The following is a 22,897-nucleotide window of genomic DNA, read 5'->3' as shown; positions in this document are numbered from 1 at the left end:
CATGATTACGAAGTTAGTTCGTAAATGGAGAAGCTTTTATAACACTAATATAAGGTTACCTGTTTGAAGTCTACGTTTGCATATCAGATGTTCTTAAAGAAAGCATTCGCTGCTTTAATTTACAAATATATACATGCGGAGTTCGCAAGTGTGGTCAGAAACAAATGTGCTTTCATCCGTTCACTGTCATTCATTCACTTTGCTTCTGGCTTATATACGCTCCCCGTAAAAAACAGACTAGCTGGGTTTTTGTTTCAACAGACTGAAATTGTTCTCAAAGCATATTAATAGTCTTCTGTGGAACTGCTCGTTTATTTTACCTAGATAAATTCTGCTACCGGAATTGATAATGAAATTACATTAAAAATGGCAATTGATTTTCTGATCCATGAAACTACTATGGACCATAAAATAATGAGTGACGTTTTTTGAGCACTTATTGCATGCCAAGGAACTGTGCACAGGGATTATTTCATTTAATCCTCATAAAATCTGATGATTTGGGTACCATCTTGCAGCTAAAAGAAAAAGAAGTATCTTCCCCTGTTCTCTTCACAACGAAGAAGGGGAAGCGCCAGGACTCAGGCCCAGGGTTGTGTCTGGGCCTTCAAGCCCCGCCGCCCTCAGGCTATGGTGAGAAATACTGCTTGGGTTTCACCTTGAAGACAATTCATTCACTGAGGTAAAGACTAGAAGGAAAGCTCCACGGCCTCACTCACAGGGATTGGCGCCATCAGCCACTATCAGCATCCGGAGGGAGGAGAGGTTGATGTCCCTCTGATCCCTGTGCGCCACCAACGCCCAGTGCATGTCCCTGGACTTGACGCAGGCCACTTTCGCTGAGGGAGAAGCAGGGGAAGAGAGTCACCACCTGTGCCACCGGGCAGCACGACGCTGGGGGCACGCCTGCGACCCACCTTTGTACTGGCAGACCTTCTGGATCCAGGAGAGCGGGTTCACCTTCATCAGCGAGTACGGGATGCTGATCACGTGCATCATGTTCATGACGCTCTGGAAGCACAGGGCGCGGGGGGTGAGCGCGGAGCACCTCGGCCGGGCTCGGCCACCGCCAGGCGCTCCCTGGCCAGGGAGCAGGGGCCTGCGTGGGCGTCGCGCTCCGAACGGGCCTTTAAGACCACTCTGTGGGCGTGGAGGGGCCTTCGCAAAGGCTGTCTAGTCCTTCCAACTCCCGCTTTTGCTGATACGATGAAAGAATTAAGGTCCAGATACTTCCCGGATAAAAACTTTAGTTGAATGAAAGGCCTTTCAATCTCGAACCTTAATGCTCTATAGTGTAGTCTACTCATTTTATTCACAAAATTAACTGCCTTCATTACATGTTACTCTGAAATGCAAGGAGCAGTGGAAAGTTGTCTTAACTCTCCCAGTCTTCCACCGAGCCTGGCTAATGCAGACCAGTACCCGTAGAGGCCTTATTTCTTTAAAATGGGTGACCAGGAGCTCCCGTTGTGGCTCAGACGGTGAAGGACCTGGTGCTGCCATGAGTGGTGGTGTGGGCTGCAGACGCAGCTGGGATCTGGCATTGCTGTGGCTGTGGTGTAGGCCAGCAGCTGCAGCTCCGATTCAACCCCTAGCTTGAGAATTTCCACATGCCACAGGTGCAGCTATAAAAATAAAAATAAAATAAAATGGGTGATCAAAGCTAACTCTTTCACTAAGCAGTCAGTCCTCACGTGCTGCAGCTGGGACGCACACATGTGTGTGGCTTCACTCACAGAACTGGCAGGTAGGAAGCCACCCTGCGAGGAGCATCAGACAAGGCCTCCGCCCCGAATCAGTCTGCCCTGCTGTGGGTGTGGGTAGAGGTGGCAGGAACGGCCATGGGTGCTCTGGAGAGTGCTGGCCCGGCTCAGAAGCTCCCCAGGACCATGCCCGCACACACACACACGCACGCGTCCCTCTCCCGCAGAAATGAGCCTGCTGGCTGCCTGCATGCACACTCTCACCTTGGGTTGCCCCCCACTCCGTGCCGGGGCAGGAGTGTATTTCACCATAAAGAAGATGACCTGGAAGAGGGGGAGCTGTCTAACCAGAGGCCTGCCTTGCTCTAGAAGGTGGCAGCAAGAGAGACTCGGAAGCTGCCGATTCCTGGGGCAGTAACCCAGAGCATTGTGTCAGCAAGGTTTACCGCAGAGCTCTCAAAAGCAAGAGTGTCATAAGAGAACTCTGCTGGCCATGTGGCAGCAGCTCTGTCACAGTTATCAAGCAGGCAGATGGGCCAAGAGCTCATTAAACACCAGGCCACGTGCTTCCCACACAGGGCCATCCTTCCCACTCGACAGTCCGGAAAAGCAAGGTTCAGAGCAACGCAGGTGATGCAGGATTCTCAGGCAGAGGCGCAGGTGACTTGCCCAGGGTCACAGCTACAGAAGAGGGACCAAGGTCCAGCGTGGGCTCTGCTCTGAAACGTGCTCTCCCCAGGACACCAGCTGGCACCCCGAGCGCGCGCGTGGGGCCACACTTCCGCGTCTCCGCAAACCAGGACTCGGACGGTCACAGACAGAGGTCAGCTAGGCTGGAGCCCCAAACCTTTGTTTGTGTGATGCCTGCATGCTCTTGTTCTAATAAATTCTGGCTTGTCAAGAAATAACAAACCCCACCATCTATATTTATTTCATGTAAAACTACTAGAATTTTTAGCTTCAAAAAAGATATAAAGTTTCAGCATCAGAAACAGAAAAAAACGAGTGGAGATGACCACATATGAAACAGACATAAAAACTCTAAGCAGCGGTGCTAACAAGTGCTTCCTAAGTGCAAAGCGTGTCTTAAACAATAAGGTCATTCCTCTAGTGAAAGTGCCACAGCTGTGAACGGTCATCACTCCCCAAGTGGCACTAACAACGAGCCGCATCTCCTACACCTCACGCTGAATTTTCAGCCAAGGGGGCACCTGTAAAGCACTTTCCCCCGTGGCATGACGGGCAGCTGACCCTTGAAATGCCCACTGAACAACGATTTACCAAAAGAAAAAACCAGCAGGCTGCAGCCAAATCAGACGTGAGGGGAAAGTGACCCAAGTGCAAGACATCACCAACATTTCTGTGCCATCCTACGTGCCAACTGAGCGAAGGAAGGTACTGAACCTCGCCGAGCCTGAGCCGCAGCCTCAGTGTGTGTGCCCAAGACGCGGGCCAGTCTCTACCGCCCTGCTGGTGTGCTGGCTTCCCGAGGCTGCGTCGGCGGACGACTCAAGCCTCTGACAGCGCGACTCCCTCTGGGACGCGGGAGGAAGGGGTTCCCTAAGCCTCTGTGCACACATCGTCATCCGACGGAGCGCATGCAAAGGACGCAGCAGGACAAGGGGCATCGCACTCACCGTGAGGATTCCGTGCCAGAGCCCGACATCCTTCTTGAAATCCAACACATTCACAATTGTTTCAGCTAAACAAATACAAAGTCAAAGATTCTTACTTATGAAAGATAAGCCCAGACCAAAGGACAAAGAAAATGCAACATCACATCAGCGGGAAGTAACAGGTTTTGGAAAAATATCATTTCACTGCCTTTGTAGAAATACTGCAGTTTCTAAGCAGACCCTTTTAAAAACACTGGCCTGGGAGTTTCAGCTGTGGCTCAGCGGGTTAAGGACCTGAAGTTGCCTCAGTGAGGATGAGGGTATGATTCCTGGCCTTGCTCAGTTCAGTGGGTTAAGAATCTGGTGTTGCCGAAAGCTGCGGTATAGGCCCCAGCTGCACCTCTGATTCGACCCCTTGCCTGGGTTCCATATGCCACAGGGCCGGCTGCTGAAAGAAAAGCAAAACAAAACAAAACAAAACATGCTGTCCTGCCTGGAAAGTGTTTCTAGATGAATATTTTGACGCATAACAGCAAAAGGTCTTCACACCATCACTTACAACACCTTATTCCTCCACTTCTTATATATTTGTTTTCCCCCACCTTGGCTTTCTCTCTCTTTTTTTTTTTTTTTTTTGGTGTGTGTGTGTGTGTGTGTGTGTGTGTCTTTTGTCTTTTGAAGGCCGAGAGGTTCCCAGGCCGGAGGTGGCATCGGAGCTGCAGTCACCGGTGTCCACCACAGCCAGAGCAACGTAGGATCCAAGCCTCATCTGTGACCTCTACCACAGTTCACAGCAATGCCAGATCCTTGACCCACTGAGTGAGGCCAGGGATCGAACCTGTGTCCTCATGGATGCTGGCTGGGGTCATTAACCACTGCGCCACGACGGGAACTCCACATTTTTGTTTTTAAAAAGGTTTTCATTTTCCATCGTGTGTTCTCACACGAGAGAGAAAGGCTATGTGCTTGCTGGAGGCAGTTTCCAGCAAATGCACCACTAGGATGCTCGTCAAAGCTTCACCCCCTCAAAGAGGGACGTTCCAAACTGTATTCTATTTGATGCAGGATCTCTTAAAGAGGAGAAACGGGGCACAGAGATGCCCCGTCCTCTCCACACCCCTCAAGAGTGACTGCACTATGTCTTTGAGAAATTGGGGCAAAGAACACAGGTCGTGAGGTTGTAAGAAAAGCTGGAGCTAAAGCTGAAAACACGGACACACAGGGTGGTCATGAGCAGAACGTGTGAAAATGTCTGGGAAACTAGTCAGGGACTGACCACCAGCAGACTGTCTCCACGAGAGAACGAGCTGTTCTCGGAAAGGGCGATGCCGGGAGTGCGGGGGGAGCAGACTGAGGGCAGAAACAGGGGGAAAGCGTCTCGCGCCCGGCGAGGCGCGTGCGCCAGGAGGAGACTCCAGCGGGGAGGTGCCTGGACGCAGCCAGGGCAGGAACCTGGTGGCAGACGCTCATCAAAAGGCACAGAGGGCATGTGGTCCGACCCTTCTCCCCACGTGCCCAGTAGGGCCTTCGGCGTGTGACCTCGGGCCCTCAGGGCCCTCCCAAACAGGGCAAAGGAAGCCCATCACAGGTGGCAAGTCTGGGTGGGACGAGAGCCCCCAGTCAGCTGTGGGGGTGGGGGCTGAGCTCAGGCACTTTTCTAAAGCCCCCAAGAGGTGCCAATGTGCTGCCGGGGGCGAATACGCGCCAAGGTGTCAACTCTCCGTCACGACCTGAACTGCTGTCTCCGGTCCGCACGTTGAAGCCCTCGCCCCAAGTGTGGCTGTGCCGGCAGGTGGGCTCAAGGGAGACAACAGGTTAAATGAGGCCCCGGGGGGGGCTGGGGCCCGATCGGGTCCAACAGGCCTGGTGTCCTTACAGGAGGAGGCTGAGATGCCGGAGGAGAGGCCAGGCGAGGACACGGCCAGAAGGAGCCATCTGCAGCCAGGAAGGGGGTCTCAGCAGGAACGGACGCTCCCTGATCTCAGGCTTCAGCTGCCAGGCAGGGAGACAGCACCGCCTGCCGGGTGAGCCCCAGCTCGCAGTGCTCGTGACGGCAGCCCGAGCAGCCTGAGGTGCCAACCAAACTATCCAACAGCTGCCCTTCGGAGGAGCGGGTGCCTAGTGGGAACCGCGGGCACAGTCGGCCGTACCTTCTGTGTAGCCGCAGGCCTGGGTGAGGGCCTGGCAGTGGGTCAGAAGCGCGATCCTCGTCACGGTGACCCCGAGCACGCTCCCATCCTTGCACGTCTTGTACTGCAGGGGGGAGGAGACCCTGAGCTCTGGGACCCGAGCGCGTGTCCCCCGGCTCCCCAGCTGCATCTGGACGCAGCGCCTCACCTCGATATACGCAGTGTCGTTATTCGCATCCTTAATGTGCGGGAACCAGTCTCGAGGCGGTTTAGAGAGATGTTTTGACTCCGTGACAAACCATAACAGCTTGGGCCAACCTTGGAAAGAAAGGACCAGTTGCCTTCAGGTGAGCATCATCCAGAAGACAAGGGTGACAATACCGTCCTGCTGGTGGCACGCTTCCCAGTGACCTGGTGTTTTCACCAAGTCTGAGCCCACGCTGAGGCAGCCGGACGCCTCGGCGGTGAAGGCCCGCGGGGTGCCGCCTGAGCCCTCGCGTGGACAGCCTGCTGGCACGGGTGCCAACCAGCAAGTTCTCTGTCTCCCAGGCTGACCTTTGAACTGCGGGATCTCCCCTGTCGGGCTCTTGGGCAGCCCTTTGTGGCAGGCGTCGCTCGTCAAGGCCACGGTCACCCCACAGCTTCCAAGCAGGAACCCGATCTGCTGGCTTCCTGCGTCCTGGGAGACAGTTAAGGAGAGATGGGCTATGAGCTGAGGTGATGGCTGCTCTCCTAACAAAACCTGGGCTCGACTTTGGGCCCTGGGAGGACACGAAGCTCCCTGAGCAGAGGTTCACCCAGAGACTTGGGGCAGGGGCCGGGATCTGCATAGCTGGGGTCAGGCCCAGGCTGCCGCTCGACAGCTGCGGGACCTTGAACGGGGCACGAGCTCGGCCTCGGTCTCCTGCCCGTGCTATGGGGGTAAAGGGCAGAGCCACCTCCGCGGCCTGCGGTGAGGGAGACCCCAGGAGAGCAGGCAGGGGCACAGCCTGTGCTGGCGCTCAAGGCGCCCCATTCTGCTTCCATCCAGCAGGGAAAGACAGCGACACGGGGCACAGAGACAGTCCAGAAGCACGTCTCTGACCCGGTGCGTGACTCCGGGAAGTCTTCTTCACTCACATCTGGCGAGGTGCACTGGACACCCACGCTGACCCCAGAAACCCAGAGCACACCACAGAGAGGGCTCCGTGCAGGAGCTGACCAGCATGACTTGGGAGCTGATGATGCAGGAGGGGCGGCCCCAAGCGCCCACCACCCTGGGCGCCCAGCGGCCCCAGACATCGGCTCAATGCACTCCTGTTCCCACCACCCTCTCCAGCTAGGATTCAGAAAATAAAACCGCAGAGCAGCTGGCAGCCCTGGGATGGAAACGTTAGGGCTGCAGTGAGCCCATGGTCACCTCTCTCCTCCCCGCCCGGACGACGGTTCCCACCCTGGAAAGCCTGCAGCATCGAGTTCTGCTCACTGTGGAGCTGAGCGCCACGGCTCCCGGGGGGCATCACGCACAGCCGGTCTGCGGAGCCCTCGCTGCCCGGAGAACCGGGGGGAGCCTGGCGCTTGGCAGACGGGGACTTTCCCACTCTGGGGACCTTTGTGGGGCTTTTCCTTCAAGCGGTGCTTTTTCAAGGCGTTACAGGCAGTCCCTTCGACGTGAATGTGACCTTCACATGGCAGAAAGCTCTAACCATGCCCGGGCCGGGGGCGGACACAGGTTCTGAAGCCGGGTTCAGGGAAGGAGGGTGTTTCTCTGTGAGTGTGAACTTGGTGGAACCGTCGACAGAAAGGCCAAGGAGGGGCTCAGGAGAGCGTGCACCCGGGGCAGCGGCCAGGCCTGTGCCTCCTACAGGTACTGGGATCCCTGAAATTAAACCCGGCTGGACCCCAGAGTCTTGAGCGGATCCCCCTTTATTTAAAATTAAGGATGTATGTTCTAAGTCACGGGCTGAGGCTCAACGCACAGCTTCCCGCCTGATGGGAGCCTAGGCATCTTCTCTGGTTCTGTTTCCCCTCAGAACATTTTCTGCGGGGCAGTGGGCCAGGAAGGAACCCAGCCTTTTCTTCTGAGACAGGATTTCTGGTTGGTCTCGAGACCTACAGTGACCATGGGAGGGTCTGAGTGGACCTGGGAGGTGAGTGAGACAGGGCCACCTGGCAGGTCAGGCTTGGATGTCCAGGACGCTGGCAGGCAGGTCTCAGGAGACCCAGGACGCGCAGCTGGGACACCCGCTCAGAGGGCGGCAGGGACAGGCGCCTCCCCTCCAGAGGGTCTCCTCTGCCAACCAGCCCTCGCCTAAAAGACAGCAGGCTACAGACTTCAAGTAGCCAAAGCGCAACTCTATCTGTGAGGAGTAGAAAAATAACTGCTCTTCATAATAACAAATGCTTTGGAGTCCATTTATCACAGCTCTGATGGAGAATCTCTCTCTTCACTCATCAGCCGACAAGTTCCTCCAAATTATCACTCTGGTGCTCCTGACTAGAAAACCCAGGGGGTTTCTTTCCTTTTTCCAGAGGACCTCAACCCATGAACTAAATATCCTTGAAAGAGCAGCCTCACAGAACCCCCGAGTAGTTTTCCAGGTTAGCTGCAGGGCCAAAGAACTGCTCAGAAGAACTGGCTCTCCGCTCAGTAAATCCCCAAACCTTCCATGTTTCTAGCCCCTGTGAAGGTCAGGGGGTTCAGGCAGACGAGGATGCCCCCGGAGGGCTGGAGGCCAGCCCCTGCCAAGGTCCAGGCTCTCCTCGGGCCACTGGAGGGCTCTGCGGTCAGGGCGGCAGGCCTCACCCCGCGTCCAGGACCACCTGCAGCCCCACCTGAAGCTCGCAGCGCTGAGGAGGCCAAGCAGGGACCCTGCAGGTTTTGACCCAGGAAACGGACACAGTATCCATCCCCCAACCACTTTCTAAGGAGCCCGCGTTGCCTCCTTCCCACCCGAGGAGACCCATTGCTGAGGTGCCCGCATAACCACACACAGACCTTGAGGTCCCGCCCGCCGGCCGCAGGAGATGAACCAAACCACTCAACATCACAGTAGCCACGAAGACGGCCGGAAGGTTCCCTGGAAACCCTGAGCCACAGTGTCCTGGGGCTGGGATTTGCTCACATTGACGTGCTAAACGGCAGCTGGAGGAGTCCAGGGTACAGCCAAGGGTGGAGCACCCCGAGGCCTCCACTAAGACGGTCTCCCTCACGTGCCATCCTGCCTAAAGACACCGCAGGTCTGCAGTGTGAGAAGCGAGGCACTTATGTGCACAAAGACACACCCGCTGTTGTGCAGGATTCTGACCCTGGGCTACGCAACAACTCCAACAGCAAGATCCTAAGGGGGAGGGGAGGGAGTGGGGTGGTCGGGAGCTTGGGGTTAACAGGTGCGAACTACTGCCTTTGGAAGGGCTTAGCCATGAGATCCTGCTGTGTGGCACTGGGAACTATGTCTAGTCACTTACGGTGGAGCATGACAATGGGAGAAAATAGAATGTGCACATGTACGTATAACTGGGTCACCAGGCTGTACAACAGAAAAAGAAGTTGCACTGGGGAAATAACAATTAAAAACTAATAATAAAAACAAAAAATAAAAAATTTAAAAAAAGAGAGAGAAAGAAAAAAAAAGAGATCCTTATTTATCCTACTCACAGAGCAGGATCTGACCAATTACAATTGAACCTAGGACTTGATAGAGTCCAAACACTGGAACAAATACAACTGCCACCCCTGAAACGCAACCAAGTGACAAAGCCAGCCTTACCGAGTTCCAGCGCAGCGACCCTGAGGACCAGGGCGCTCTGCACAGGAGCAGCGCGGCCGCGGCCGGCAGCAGCGCGGGGCTGCGGCGTCAGGGACGCTCCCCGTGTGCAGACAGGGGACGGTGACCCGCACAGAGCCTCGTCCGAGGACACAGCCCGGTGCCTCCTGATCCACAGCTGCCGAGAGCAAAGCCCCTCTGACGGCCGAATGCCCTCGGAGCCCACGGCAGAACCTTGAAGGTCGGCTGGCCCGAGCAGGACGCAGTCCTTACCTTTCTCGTGAGGGGCACCTCGATGGGCACGGGAACGACCTCGGCCAGCAGGCAGCCGTAGAAAGCCACCATGGAGGCAGCAGGGTCGTTGTTGGGGAACACCAGCGCCACCTGGACAGCGGAGTGAGAGGGAGCAACCGTCAACCTCGTGTGGCCGGAGAAACGGCTTCCCTGCCTCCAAACGCCTTTCAGCGAGTATCAGACTCCGGTGACCGAGGGTCGTCCCTAACTCTGCTCCAGGCCGCCACGGCCCAGGCTTGTGCCTGTAAACTCCCGCATCGACAAGCGTTTCCACGCGGGTGAAGCCTACACTGGGCTCCCCAGCCACGCCCTGGCATTTCCCCGATGGTGGCCGAGGCCGGGCAGCCCGCCCTGATCCCGGTCCGCTCTAGCTCCCAGCCTGGGCTTTCTCAGCTGGAGGGAGAACCCGTGGCCTAGCACGTCGTAAAGGGCAAATGAACAAGCGTGAAAGAGCTCACGCCATCCATGCCTGGCCCCCAGCAAGCAGCTGAGAGCGGAACCCCCAGTAAGGGGGGCGCTGCCTGGGGAGCTCGCGGGCGCCTGCTGCCGGCATCCGGAGGCTTCGGGAACACCTGCCCACAGGCCTTCCAGCCGCCTCTCCAGCTCAGCCTCTGAAGAGCTAGGGTGGAATGAGCCTCGAGTTCTAAAAGGCGAACTGCATTACCACCCAAATCACCACACCATGGAGAGTATGATTTCAAAAATCTCTTCTACATTCTTCGATGAAGAGCAGTGTTCCTGTGGAGGCTTATTATTAGTCCTCCTCCCATGAACTGTTCCGCTTCCTTTGCCTGTTTATCCGCGAGGGCTTTGATGCTTCCCCTAAAACCTGGATGAATTTTAAATGCGCTTCTTGGTATTAACTCTTATGACTGATGCAAAGACCTCCTGCTGTACTGTTTTCTGTTGACTTTGATTAGCGCACTTACAGAGGTACGTAAACTCGTCGCGGCTTCCTTTACGTCACCCCCACTGGTGGACACACGTCTCACCCCAGGTGGCTGTCTGCAGCGGAGCTGGCCTGACGTCAGTGCACTTGCTTCCCCGCCACCCAAGGCTCCTACATCCTGCATCTGGATGCCCCTTGGCTCTGCAGGCTCTGCTGCTGCTGTAACCTGAGCTCCTCCCACCTGCTCCTGTAGATTCAGCATCACTCTTCCTCGTTGATAATTAAGCACATGAATCCCATCACTTGGCATATGGATATCATTTCTGTATTACCTCATTCAGGAATTTACCTCATTAAAACTGTCCTAACTAAAAGTTATTAGCTTTGCCAGGGCAGCTGGCTGAGACATCCTAACCACCTCAATAGCTAAGTGAGCGGGTTGGCAACAAGGCCCCAGATGGCAGCTGAGGATGGAGCAGGCTGGGTCTTAGATTTGGCCCTGCTGGCACCTTAGCAACATAGGATAGTTAATAGAAACAAAATTAAGCTTGGGATTATGTGAAGATTGTCTATTTTTATGGCATTCCTGCAGTTCACTAAAATCAGCCCAATGAGAGAGACAGAAAATTATTAGGCCAACAATATCCATTCTACAACACTGACAGATTGAGAAACCCTGTGAAGTAACTGTTGATTAGATATCAATCCTTATTTTGAACCCAAGGCACCCAGGCAGTTGCCAAGCTGACATTAGGACTTTTGAGGAGGAATAAGAGGATCTACCTGTGTGTCTCTGCATATGAACCCCACCTGATTATTTTAAAAATGATCTGAGGCTGCATTTGTCTCAGGTATTCCACCTTCAACTGGTGGTCTGAGAGTTGACAGCATCTGTTTTTAGAACTGGATCTGGCAAAGCAACAATCCTCAATTAAATGTCTGCAAAGATTCCAGGGCACCACTGCTGCAGGACTTCTCTCCCTGAACCAGAACAGAAGACACTGAGAAAACGCAGATGTTGAAGTTCCACCCTAAACTAACAGCCGCCGGCACTCGCAGAGAACTAAATTTTGAATTGCTAGTTCTCCTGGGATGCCTGTTCTGCAGGAATCCCAAAGACTCTTCATCAAGAGCATAGAACTGAAAGGAGGGGCTGCTCCCAGGGCCAGACTGTGGACCAGTCTGTTTCCAAGAAGAGATTCTGGCCTGGCTCCACTTCCTTCCAAGGAAGAGCAACTCGATCCAGGATTTTAAATCCCCACTGCCTGGGTTAAAACAGGATAAATGTTGTTTAATGTAAAGTGAATAAAAGTAGAAGATAAAATTGTCCGTTATGTGCTCTCAACAATACAAAAGTAACAAACAGAAAAGGGTCAAATACCTAAAGGCTCTTCAATTTCTCTGCATTTCTTCTTCAAGGCTCTTCACATTTTTCTTCGATTTATCTTAAGGACGGGGAGACTATCATTCTCACTATATTTTTCTTTTATATCTCGGTCCAAGTCCCATTTTTAGTGACTGCATAGTGATTCTCATGCAATACTGTACATTTATGCAGATGCTTCACTTTTGTAAACCCACACGGTTCCATTTCATTCAATTCCTATCTATTCCCCGGTATTTCACTGCACTTAGCTACGCACAGCGCAGAACAGGCATCAACAAACCACCCGCTTCCCCCACTGGTCTTCCTGGCCAGTCCTGCTGTCCCAGTGCCGGCCTGTTCTGTGCAATGACAGAACCCTCAGCTCCTCTCCACTCTGTCCTGGAAGCTGACCAGACCTCCAAGAAGTCTCCTTAGATCCCAGAAACTCTCCAAATGAGAATGCCCTCTCTCCTGCCCAGGCAGTTCAAGATCTCTCAGCACCTATTTTGGGAATCTGTATCTTTTTCCAATTTATTAATTTTTTCTTTTTAAAATATTTTGTTCCGCTGTACAGCATGGGGACCAAGTTACACACACATGTATACATTCTTTTTCCTCCCATTGTTGTGTTGTGATGTAAGTATCTAGACAAGATTCTCAGTGCTGCACAGCAGGATCTCATTGTACATCCATTCCAAGAGCAATAGTTTGCATCCCATTACCCCAAGCTCCTGATCCATCCCACTCCCTCCTCCTCCCCCTGGGCAGCCACATGTCTGTTCTCCAAGTCCATGATTTTCTTTTCTGTGGAAAGGTTCACTTGTGCTGTATATTAGATTCCAGTTATAAGTGATATCATATGGTATTTGTCTTTCTCTTTCTGACTCATTTCACTCAGTATGAGAGTCTCTGGTTCCATCCACGTTGCTGCAAATGGCATTATTTTGTCCTTTTTTATGGCTGAGTAGTATTCCACTGTGTATGTATACCACTTCTTCCTAATACAATCGTCTGTCAATGGACATTTGGGTTGTTTCCATGTCTTGACTATAGTGAATAGAGCTGCAATGAACATGCGGGTGCATGTGCCTTTTTTAAGGAAACTTTTGTCCGGATATATGGCCAAGAGTGGGATTGCTGGGTCATATGGAAGTTCTATGTATAGATTTCTAAGGTACCTCCACACCGTTCTCCATAGTGGCTGTACCAGCTTACATTCCCACCAACAGTGCAGGAGGGTTCCCTTTTCTCCACAAGCCCTCCAACACTTGCTACTTGTGGACTTCTTAATGATGGCCATTCTGACTGGTGTGAGCTGGGATCTCGTGGTAGTTTTGATTTGCATTTCTCTAACAATCAGGGATGTTGAGCATTTTTTCATGTGCTTGTTGGCCATCTGTAGATCTTCCTTGGAGAACAGTCTATTCAGGTCTTTTGCCCATTCTTCAACTGGGTCGTGGGCTTTTTTGCTGTTGAGTTGTACCAGTTGCTTGTATATTCATTAGAGATGAAGCCCTTGTCCGCTGCATCATTTGAAACTATTTGCTTCCCATTCTGTAAGTTGTCTTTTTGGTTTCCTTTTGGTTTCCTTTTGGTTTCCTTTGCTGTGCAAAGGCTTGTCCGTTTGATTAGGTCCCACTGGTTTGTTTTTGCTCTCATTTCGGTTGCCTTGGGAGAATGACCTGAGAAAATATTCACGAGGTTGATGTCAGAGAATGCTTTGCCTATGTTCTCTTCCTGGAGTATGATGGTGTCTCGTCTTACACTTAAGTCTTTCAGCCAGTTTGAGTTTATTTTTGTGCATGGTATGAGGGTGTGTTCTAGTTTCACTGATTTGCATGCAGCTGTCCAGGTTTCCCAGCAACACTTGCTGAAAAGACTGTCTTTTCCCCATTTTATGCTCTTGCCTCCTTTGTCAAAGATTAATTGACCATAGGTGTCTGGGTTGATTTCCGGGTTCCCTACTCTGTTCCATTGGTCGGTCTGTCTGTTTTGGCACCAGTACCACACTGTCTTGATGACTGTGGCTTTGTAATATTGCTTGAAGTCCGGGAGAGTTATGCCTCCCGCTTGGTTTTTGTTTCTCAGGATTGCTTTGGCAATTCTGGGTCTTTTGTGGTTCCACGTAAGTTTTTGGATGGTTTGTTCTAGTTCTGTGGAAAATGTCATGGGTGATTTGATGGGGATTGCATTGACTCTGTGGATTGCTTTGGGTAGTATGGCCATTTTTACAATATTGATTTTTCCAACCCAGGAGCATGGAATATCTTTCCATTTCTTTACATCTTCTTTAATTTCCTTGATTAATGCTTTATAGCTCTCGGCATGTAAGTCCTTTACCTCCTTGGTCAGGTATATTCCCAGGTATTTGATTTTGGGGGGTAAAAATTTAAAAGGTATTGTATTTTTGTATTCCTTTTCCAATATTTCATTGTTAGGATCCAGAAATGTGACTGATTTCTGAATGTTAATCTTACATCCTGCTGTTTTGCTGAATTTGTTGATCAGTTCAAGGAATTTTGGGGTTGAGTCCTTAGGGTTTTCAATGTATAGTACCATGTCATCTGCATACAGTGACAGTCTCACCTCTTCTCTTCCTATTTGGATGCCTTTTATTTCTTTTGTTTGTCCGACTGCCGTGGCTAGGACTTCCAGTACTATGTTGAATAACAGTGGTGAGAGTGGGCATCCTTGTCTTGTTCCAGATTTGAGTGGGAAGGCTTTCAGCTTTTCTCCTTTGAGTATTATATTTGCTGTGGGGGTGTCATAAATGGCTTTGACTATGTTCAGGAATGTTCCCTCTGTACCCACTTTGGCAAGAGTTTTGATCATGAATGGATGTTGGACTTTGCCAAATGCTTTCTCTGCATCTATTGAGATGATCATGTGGTTTTTGACTTCTTTTATTAATGTGGTATATGACGTTGATTGATTTGTGTATGTTGAACCATCCTTGTGAGCCTGGGATGAACCCCACCTGGTCATGGTGCACGATCTTTTTGATATGTTGTTGGATTTGGTTGGCTAAAATTTTGTTGAGAATTTTTGTGTCTATATTCATCGAAGATATTGGCCAATAGTTTTCTTTTTTGGTGGTATCTTTGTCTGGTTTCGCAATTAGGGTGATGGTGGCATCATAGAATGTCTTTGGGAGTGTTCCTCCTTCCTCGACCTTTTGAAAAAGTTTAAGGAGGATGGGCACCAGATCCTCTTTGCATGTTTGGTAGAATTCGCCTGTGGAACCATCTGGTCCTGGGCTTTTATTTGTAGGGAGTGTTTTATGATGTACTCAATTCCATTTCCAGTGATCGGTCTGTTCAGCTGGTCTGTTTCTTCTTGATTCAGTTTTGGCAGGCTGTAAGATTCTAGAAAATTGTCCATTTCTTCCAGATTGTCAAATTGGTTGGCATACAGTTGTTCATAGTATTGTTATGGTTTTTTGTATTTCTGCAGTATCCATTGTGATTTCTCCTTTTTCATTTCTAATTTTGTTTATTTGGGTTCTTTCTCTCCTCTTCCTAGTGAGTCTAGCCAGGGATTTGTCAATTTTGTTTACCTTTTCAAAGAACCAGCTCTTGGTTTTATTAAGTCTATTGTTTTTTCAGCCTCTATTTTATTGATTTCCTCTTTGATCTTTATAATTTCCTTCCTTCCGCTGACTTTAGGTCTTTTTTGTTCTTTTGCTACTTCATTTAGGTGGTGGTGAAGTTGTCAATTTGAGATCGTTCTTCTTTTTTGAGGAAGGCCTGCAATGGTATGAATTTCCCTCTGAGCACTGCTTTCGCGACATCCCATAGATTTTGAGCGGTTGTGCCTTCATTATCGTTTGTCTTGAGGTATTTTTTAATTTCCTTCTTGATTTCCTCATTGACACATTGGTTTTTTAGTAGCATGTTGTCTAGTCTCCATGTAGTAGGTTTTTTCTCATTTCTTTTCCTGTGGTTGATTTCTAGTTTCATACCATTGTGGTCAGAGAAGATATTTGAGATAACTTGTATGCTGCTAAATTTGTTGAGTTAGCTTTGGGCCCCAATATGTGATCGATTCTTAAGAACGTTCCATGCACACTTGAGAAGAATGTGTATTCTGATTTTTTTTCTTTGGATGTAGTGTCCTTGTCCTGAAGATGTCAATTAAGTCTAACTTTTCTACTGTTTCCTTTAGGATCTCTGTTGCTTTATTGGTTTTCTGTCTAGAGGATCTGCCCATTGATGTGAGTGGGGTACTAAAGTCTCCTACTATGATTGTATTTCCCATCAATTTCTCCCTTTGTATCCGTTAATATTTGTTGTATGTATATGGGTGCTCCTATATTTGGGGCATATATGTTGATGATAGTAATATCCTCTTCCTGAATGGATCCCTTAACCATTAAATAGTGTCCTTCTTTGTCTGTCTTTACGGCTTTTGTTTTAAAGTCTATTTCGTCTGATATGAGGATTGCAACTCCTGCTTTCCCGTCATGTCCATTGGCGTGAAATATTTTTTCCCACCCCCTCCCTTTCAATCTATGTGTCCTTTGTCCTAAGATGAGTTTCTTGTAGGCAGCAGATTAAAGGTTTTTGTTTTTTTTTTATCCAACCAGCCACTCTGTGTCTTTTGACTGGAGCATCCAGTCCATTGACATTTAAGGTGATGATTGATAGATGATTATTTATTGCCATTTTAAACCTTGTTTTCCAGTTGACTCTATGATTCTCCATTCTTCCTTTCTTTTGTTGGTTGGGTGGTCTCCAAGTATTTTCTGCTTGAGTGTTTTTCTCTTTTTTGTGAATGTAATGTTTGGTTTTGATTTGTGGTTGCCCTGTTTTTTAAGTATGTTAACCCCTTTCTACAATTGTGTGTTTTAGCCTGATAGTCCTGTAGGTTCAAACAGTTCATTACCATATGAAAATTAAGAAGAAAAAAAGAAAATTAAAAAAAGAATCTATGTATTTCCTTACTTCCCTTGCCCACATTTTATGATTTTGATGACTTTTTTTCTTTTTAATTTTATTAGGTTTTAAACATGTTAATGACTAGATCTGTATGCTGGCTTATTTGAGTGACTGCTTTCTTATTGTGGTTTCCTCAATCCTAGTTTTTCCTCTCTCCTTTTTTTTTTTTTTTTGGTTTAGAGACGCCCTTTCAATATTTCTTTTAGAATGGGTTTTGTACCGATGTATTCTTTTAGCTATTGTTTGTTGGAAAAAAAATTTTATTTCCCCTTCTATTTTAAATGATATTCTTGCTGGATAGAGTATTCTAGATTGCATATTTTTTCCTTTTAGCACTTTAAATATCTCTTGCCATTCCCTCCTGGCCTGTAGAGTTTCTGCAGAGAAATCAGCTGATAGCCTTATGCAGCTTCCCTTATAAGAAGCATTCTGCTTTTCTCTTGCTGCCTTTAGGATCCTCTCTTTATCATTAACTTTTGCCATTTTTATTATAATGTGTCTTGGTGTGGGTCTATTTGGGTTCAACTTGTTTGGGGCCCTCTGTGCTTCCTGTATCTTGAACTCAGTATCCTTTAGATTTGAGAAGCTTCCAGCGATAATTTCTTCAAATATATTTTCCATCCCCTTATCTTTTTTTACTCCTTCTGGAATTCCTATTATGCAGAGATTGACCCACTTTATATTATCCCATAGGTCTCATATTGCTTTTATGGTTCTTCATTTGGTTTTCTGTCTGCTGTCCTGTGTGGGTGATTTCCATTATTCTATCTTCCACATCACTAACTCGTTCTGCATTATTCATCTGGTTTTTACTGCCCTTAGCTCAGTCTGCATCTCTGCAAATGAATTTTCTACTTTTTCTTGGCTCCTCCTTATATTTTCTAGTTCCTTTCTGAGGGAGTCTGCATACTGTTCGTATCTTCTCTTAATTCCTTCAGTATTTTCGCTATCTCCCTTTTGAACTCAAAGTCTGTCAGACTGCAGAGATCTGTTTCATTGTTGGCTGCTTTAGGTGAGGTCTCCTGTTGATTTAACTGGGAGTGGTTTCTCAGCTTCTTCATCTTGCTTGTTATTTTCTTTTTCTCGGTGGAGGTGCACTCCCCATGGCTGGGCAGGGTTTGCCTTGACACTGCTGTGGAGTGTTTCCCAAGGGCTGGCGGTGTTGGCTGGTCTTCTTGGAGGCAGCGTGGCGTCTCCTGAGGGTGGGTGGGGCTAGCAGGGTCACTCTGAAGCAAAGGAGGACTTCCCGAGGGCAGGCGGGACTGGCAGGCCCACACCGCGATGGATGTAGACTTCCCGCGACCAGAGCTTGCTCTGGTGTTTCTGGGGCCCGGAGCTCTTCCAGGGGGCAGGTGGTGCTGGGCAGCTGCTCTGCAGGAGTGCAGCACCTCCCGAGGGTGGGAGCGGCTAGCCAGGCTGCTGGGAGACAAAGGGGCACTTACCCAGTGCAGCTGAGACTGGCAGGATGGCCCCACAATGGAAGCAAATTTCCCGTGGCCGGGCGGAGCTTGCTCTGGCGTTTCTGGGCTGCGGGGCTCTTCCAGGGGGCTGGTGGTGCTGGGTGCTGCTCCACTGTGGTGTAGCCCCTCCAGAGGGCGGGCAGGCCAGGGTGGGGAAAGCCTAAGGTGGTTGGCTTCCTGCAAGTGGTGAGGCCAGCCCTCCAGGATGACAGGTGGCCTCAGGTCAGGCGTGCGCACGTGGGGCAGGGGGAGAGGGGATGCACTGGGAAGCATTGCTCTCTGCTAGCTGGCAGACAGGCACGCTTGCTGTGGCGCAAGTATTCTATGGTGGCCCACCCCTCCTCCTCTCACCTCCCCAACATGGGCGCCTTGTCTCTCCTGCGGGTCCAGCTCTTCTCCCAGGTTCCCTCTGTTGTGGCTTTCCACTCCCCAGCCCTTAGCATATTGCTCCCTCCACCTGCAATGCACCTCTTCCTAATCCCTCAGGCTGTCTCCACACCACCAACCCAACCAACCACTTCCGCGTCCCCCAGGCAGTTTCTGCACCGCCAACCCCAGCCTGCTCCCAGGGACTAACCTCCGGAGCCGAGGTCTCGGTGCCCAGCTCCCACCTGAGCATCTCGGTTTTTGGTGACTGTGCCAGTAGTTCAGATGATCTGTTCGGCTCTCACTCTGCTTTTCAGATCTCAGACCTACTGCTGTGCTCTTCTCGGTATCTGGAGATCCCTCCGATTCAGATGATCTTTCCGTCGAGTAGGTGACTTTCCAGGGTGGGGGATCCCTCTCTCCTTCAGAGTCCCCTTTCAGGAGCGCCTGTCTGGTCCCGATTCCCCTTGTCTCACTCCCTTTTCTCTTATTTTACCCAGTTATGTCACAAGATTCTTGCCACTATTGGAGATTTAAGTTCTTCTGCCAGCATTTAGTTGCTGTTCTGTGGGAGTCTTTAACACGTAGATGTGTTTTTTTTGTTGTGTTTGTGGGAGAGGGTGAGCACGTCCCCCTACTTTTCCACCATCTTGCCTTCCCCCCTCTTTTTCCAATTTACAGAGAGCCAATTATTAAGGTCTTCGCTTTTTTTTTTAACACTGCAAGCTCCCTGAAGGCAGCGTGCACATGTGATGCATCTTTGTTTCTCCCACAGCTTCTACTGCGATATTCTGAAAACCGCATCCAGCTTAGGCACGCAAATGCCTTCTTGAAGCCCGAGTAGGTGCTTCCCAGGGTGCATTAAGAGGGTCACCCACATGGAAAGTGTAATTTTTAAGCTGAGGACGGAATTTGCATTTGTCTTCAGGAAAATTATATTTAATAAAGATATTTTAAAAGAGCGTAAAGAAAGAATCTACTTTATTGCAACAGAAGGTTATTATCAATTAAACACTCCAGTCACCTATGCTTATTTAATAACTATTAATACATACATGCCAGATGCTAGCCACCTGAATAATTTAAGGAATGATTTAGAAGAGCAGTTCCCCTCACACAATTCAAACCATTCCTTTTGCCAAAGAAAATCTCTACACATTTTATTCTATCAACCCCCCCCCTCCCCCGCCGCCCCATTCCTACTGACATCTTGGCTGAACAGAGATGGTTTATTTTGTAATTGTTATTGTAAGGGGATTTCAAGAATCTGCAGGCCCAAGAATTTTTTAAAAACTACTATGAGGGAAATTATAGACAAAGGAGACATTATATTACAACTGACTCCTTACAGCGTTGAAATAAACATGACAGAGGCTCACCGTCTCCACCTGTTCCAAGTACACAGCTGAGTGGCACGCAGTGCTCACTGTTGTACAACCATCTCCCCACCCAGTCCCACAACTTTCTCACTTTCCTAAACCATGATCTGTCCCCACTAAACAGCAACGCCCCATCCCCCCCTGTGCCCAGGCCCTGGGAACCACCCATCTTCTGTCCCTATGAAGGAAGGTACTCTAGGAACCTCACACAAATGGAACCGCACACAGCACTGGCCTTCTGTGACCAGTTTATTCAGGGAGCACAGTGTCCTCAAGGCCCATCCATGTTGTAGCCTGTGTCAGAATCCCCTCTTTCTAGAGGCTGAGCTGTGCTCCACTGGACAAAGGCTCAGTCTCTCTACACGCGGACCCTCCATGCAGGCTTGGGTTGTTGGCCACCTTCTGGTCTTTTGAATAGGGCGGTGGTGAACACTGGAGTAGATGTACCTTACTGCAGTTCTTCTGAAACTGATGGGGATTGTTGGAGCAAATGTTGACTTTTTAGGGAACTGCCACACTGTTCTCCTCAGAGGCACCTGACTGACACCCTACGGCAGTGCACAGGGTGACCCTGCGCCCTTGCCGTCACTTAATATTTTCTGTGTTTTGACAGCACCCATCTCAGGGAGTGTGCCAGGACAGCTCCCTGGGCTTTTGCTGTGTATTTCCCTAATAATCAGTGATGCTGAGCTTCTTGACAGGGGCTTATTTGGCTATTTGTAAACCATCCCCAGAGGAAGGTCTATTCAAGTCCTTTGTCTGTTTTTTAAATTTCTTGGTTGTTGCTGCTGTTGACTTATAAAAGCTCTTTATATATTCTGGACACTAATCCCTTATCAGATATCTGATTTACAAACATCGTCTCCCATTCTGTGTGCTGCCCTTTCACCTGGGTCAGTGTCCTTTGGTGCACAAGAGTTTCTAATTTTGATGAGATGTAATTTATCAATGTCTTTTTGTTCCTGTGCTTTTGGTATGTATCTAAAAAAGCACTGCCAAATCCAATGTCATGAAACACTCCCCTAAGTTTTATCCTACAAGTTAGGTATTTGATCAATTTTAAGTTACCTTTGCTATATAGCGTAAAGATTCAGTTACAGGTTTTGCTTGTGGATCTCCAACTTCCCAGCACCATTTGTTGAGCAGACCATCCTTCCCCCCATTTAAGGTTTTAGCAGCCTTCCTGAAAGTTATTTGACCCTAAAAGTGCAATTTACTTCTGGGCTTTCTATTCTAACCCTGTGGCCTATGTCTCTGTGTTAATACCACGCTGTTTTGATGTCTGCAGCTTTACAGTAAATTTTGTAATAAGGAAGTATGGGATCAACAATTGACTTTTAAAAGCTGGAGGTCAACGTTCCCTGGTCTTAAGGACTTCACATTGTCACTGCTGTGGCTCAGGCTACTGCTGTGGCTTTGGCTCTATCCCTGGCCTTGGGAACTTTCACATACTGTGAATGCAAAAAAAAAGGGGGGGGGGTATAGAGGTCAACCTTGTTCATTGAAAAATTGGACAGAGGAGTTCCCACTGTGGCTCAGTAGTAACGAGTCTGACAAGTATCCATGAGAATGTGGGTTTTACCCCTGGCCTCGCTAAGTGGGTTAAAGACCGGGCACTGCTGTGAGCTGGATCCTGTGTTGCTGTGGCTGTGGTGGCAGCTGCAGCTCCGATTTGACCCCTAGCCTGGGAACCTCCATATGCTGTACACATGGCCCTAAAAAGACCAAAAAAAAAAAAAAAATGGGGAAGAATCTTGAACTCTCGGGAATGCAGCAATCTTATTAAAAACACCCCACAAAGGGACCATGTTTTTTAATAATATCTCTTAATAAATCATACCTTGGACTCCTGTTGGATTATGGAGCTCTACGGTGATATTTTTGTAAAATTCATTTGTAGTCCTTTGGTGTATGGTGGGATAACCCAGCTGAAGGCAAGAAAACTGGGTTCTACACGCAGCCCATATCTAAGCTGAGCAAGACTCTCAACTGCTCTGGGCGTAACATGAAAAAGGAGATACTCATATTTGTTCTCAGTAACAGCAGATTGCAGTAAGAATAAAACCCTGCTTTTCAATAGAAGACAGTAGCCTATATCAAGAAATTCAACTCTAGGAAAGGAATGTACCAGCACTTTGCTGCCAGGACTGTTGGTGTCACTGACTGAAATAAAGGCATTCTAGAGACAACTGCTCCGCCTGCTCAGGGAGACAACGCACCTATTCAACCGGGAGACCACCTGTGCCAGGGCTTCTGAACACAGGCTTTGAGGTTGGACAGTATGTGCCTTCATCGGATATGATTCTTAACTTTCCAAGTCCTGGCGTCCTCTGGGATAAGAGGTGAACTATGACAGTTCAGCTGAGTTACTGTGATGGTTACACGACACACTGCGTAACTGCTCCTGGCTCACAGCAAGCGTCAAGAAGGCCTGACCTTGCAGTAGAGTATCAGGAGGCACGGAACTTGGCAACTTCAAAACAGCAGGTGTCTTCTCCCTCCCAAGAGCGCATGTCTTGCGGATGGCGTACTTTAAATTGCACTCACCCTGTCTCCAGGTCGCACCATAGGTTCTTGCTTTGTACCTAATTTATGCAGAATGTTGTAAGCAACCTTCATACTTCTTGTCCACAGCTTGCCTGTCAATACAAATGATAAAGACATATTAATCACACACATGCATTTTCTGTTATGTGTATGTGTGTATATTAACCTCCAAAGAGACCATTACTTCTTTATGTCAAGCCTGCAAGTTATTCTGAGTCCCCAGAATCAAGATGGGAGAGTTCCCGCTGTGGCGCAGTGGGTTAAGAATCCAACTGCAGTGGCTGGGGTCTCTGCAGAGGTGCAGGGAGTTAAATGATCTGGCATTGCCACAGCTGTGGCTTGGATTCAATCCCTGGCCCAGGAACTTCTATATACCACAAGCATGGCCATAAAAAAAAGTTCCTTCTTTTTTTAAATGGGAGACGAGAACTAGCAAGTCTCTTGTCTGAGAAGCATGAACACTGG

The 22,897-nt window shown here is 49.3% G+C and overlaps 1 protein-coding gene across 2 annotated transcripts in view; it reads right to left on the bottom strand.

Annotated features, from left to right (window-relative positions):
- Nucleotides 1-22,897, bottom strand: part of DIP2C (disco interacting protein 2 homolog C) — a 330,049-nt gene that overhangs the window by 78,516 nt on the left and 228,636 nt on the right. For both annotated transcript variants that reach the window (XM_047754739.1, XM_047754740.1), the window contains 8 exons: nucleotides 22,433-22,524; nucleotides 9,468-9,578; nucleotides 6,004-6,127; nucleotides 5,657-5,766; nucleotides 5,470-5,572; nucleotides 3,341-3,405; nucleotides 918-1,011; nucleotides 720-839 (listed from right to left, as the gene is read on the bottom strand). In XM_047754739.1, the coding sequence (XP_047610695.1) occupies nucleotides 720-839; nucleotides 918-1,011; nucleotides 3,341-3,405; nucleotides 5,470-5,572; nucleotides 5,657-5,766; nucleotides 6,004-6,127; nucleotides 9,468-9,578; nucleotides 22,433-22,524 (819 nt within the window). The remainder of the gene's footprint in view (nucleotides 1-719; nucleotides 840-917; nucleotides 1,012-3,340; nucleotides 3,406-5,469; nucleotides 5,573-5,656; nucleotides 5,767-6,003; nucleotides 6,128-9,467; nucleotides 9,579-22,432; nucleotides 22,525-22,897) is intronic.

This window comes from Phacochoerus africanus, chromosome 12, assembly GCF_016906955.1.
Source record: "Phacochoerus africanus isolate WHEZ1 chromosome 12, ROS_Pafr_v1, whole genome shotgun sequence".
Lineage (NCBI taxonomy): Eukaryota > Metazoa > Chordata > Mammalia > Artiodactyla > Suidae > Phacochoerus > Phacochoerus africanus.
Note: the sequence above shows the minus strand (reverse complement) of the source record. Positions and strands in the feature narration are given on the sequence as shown.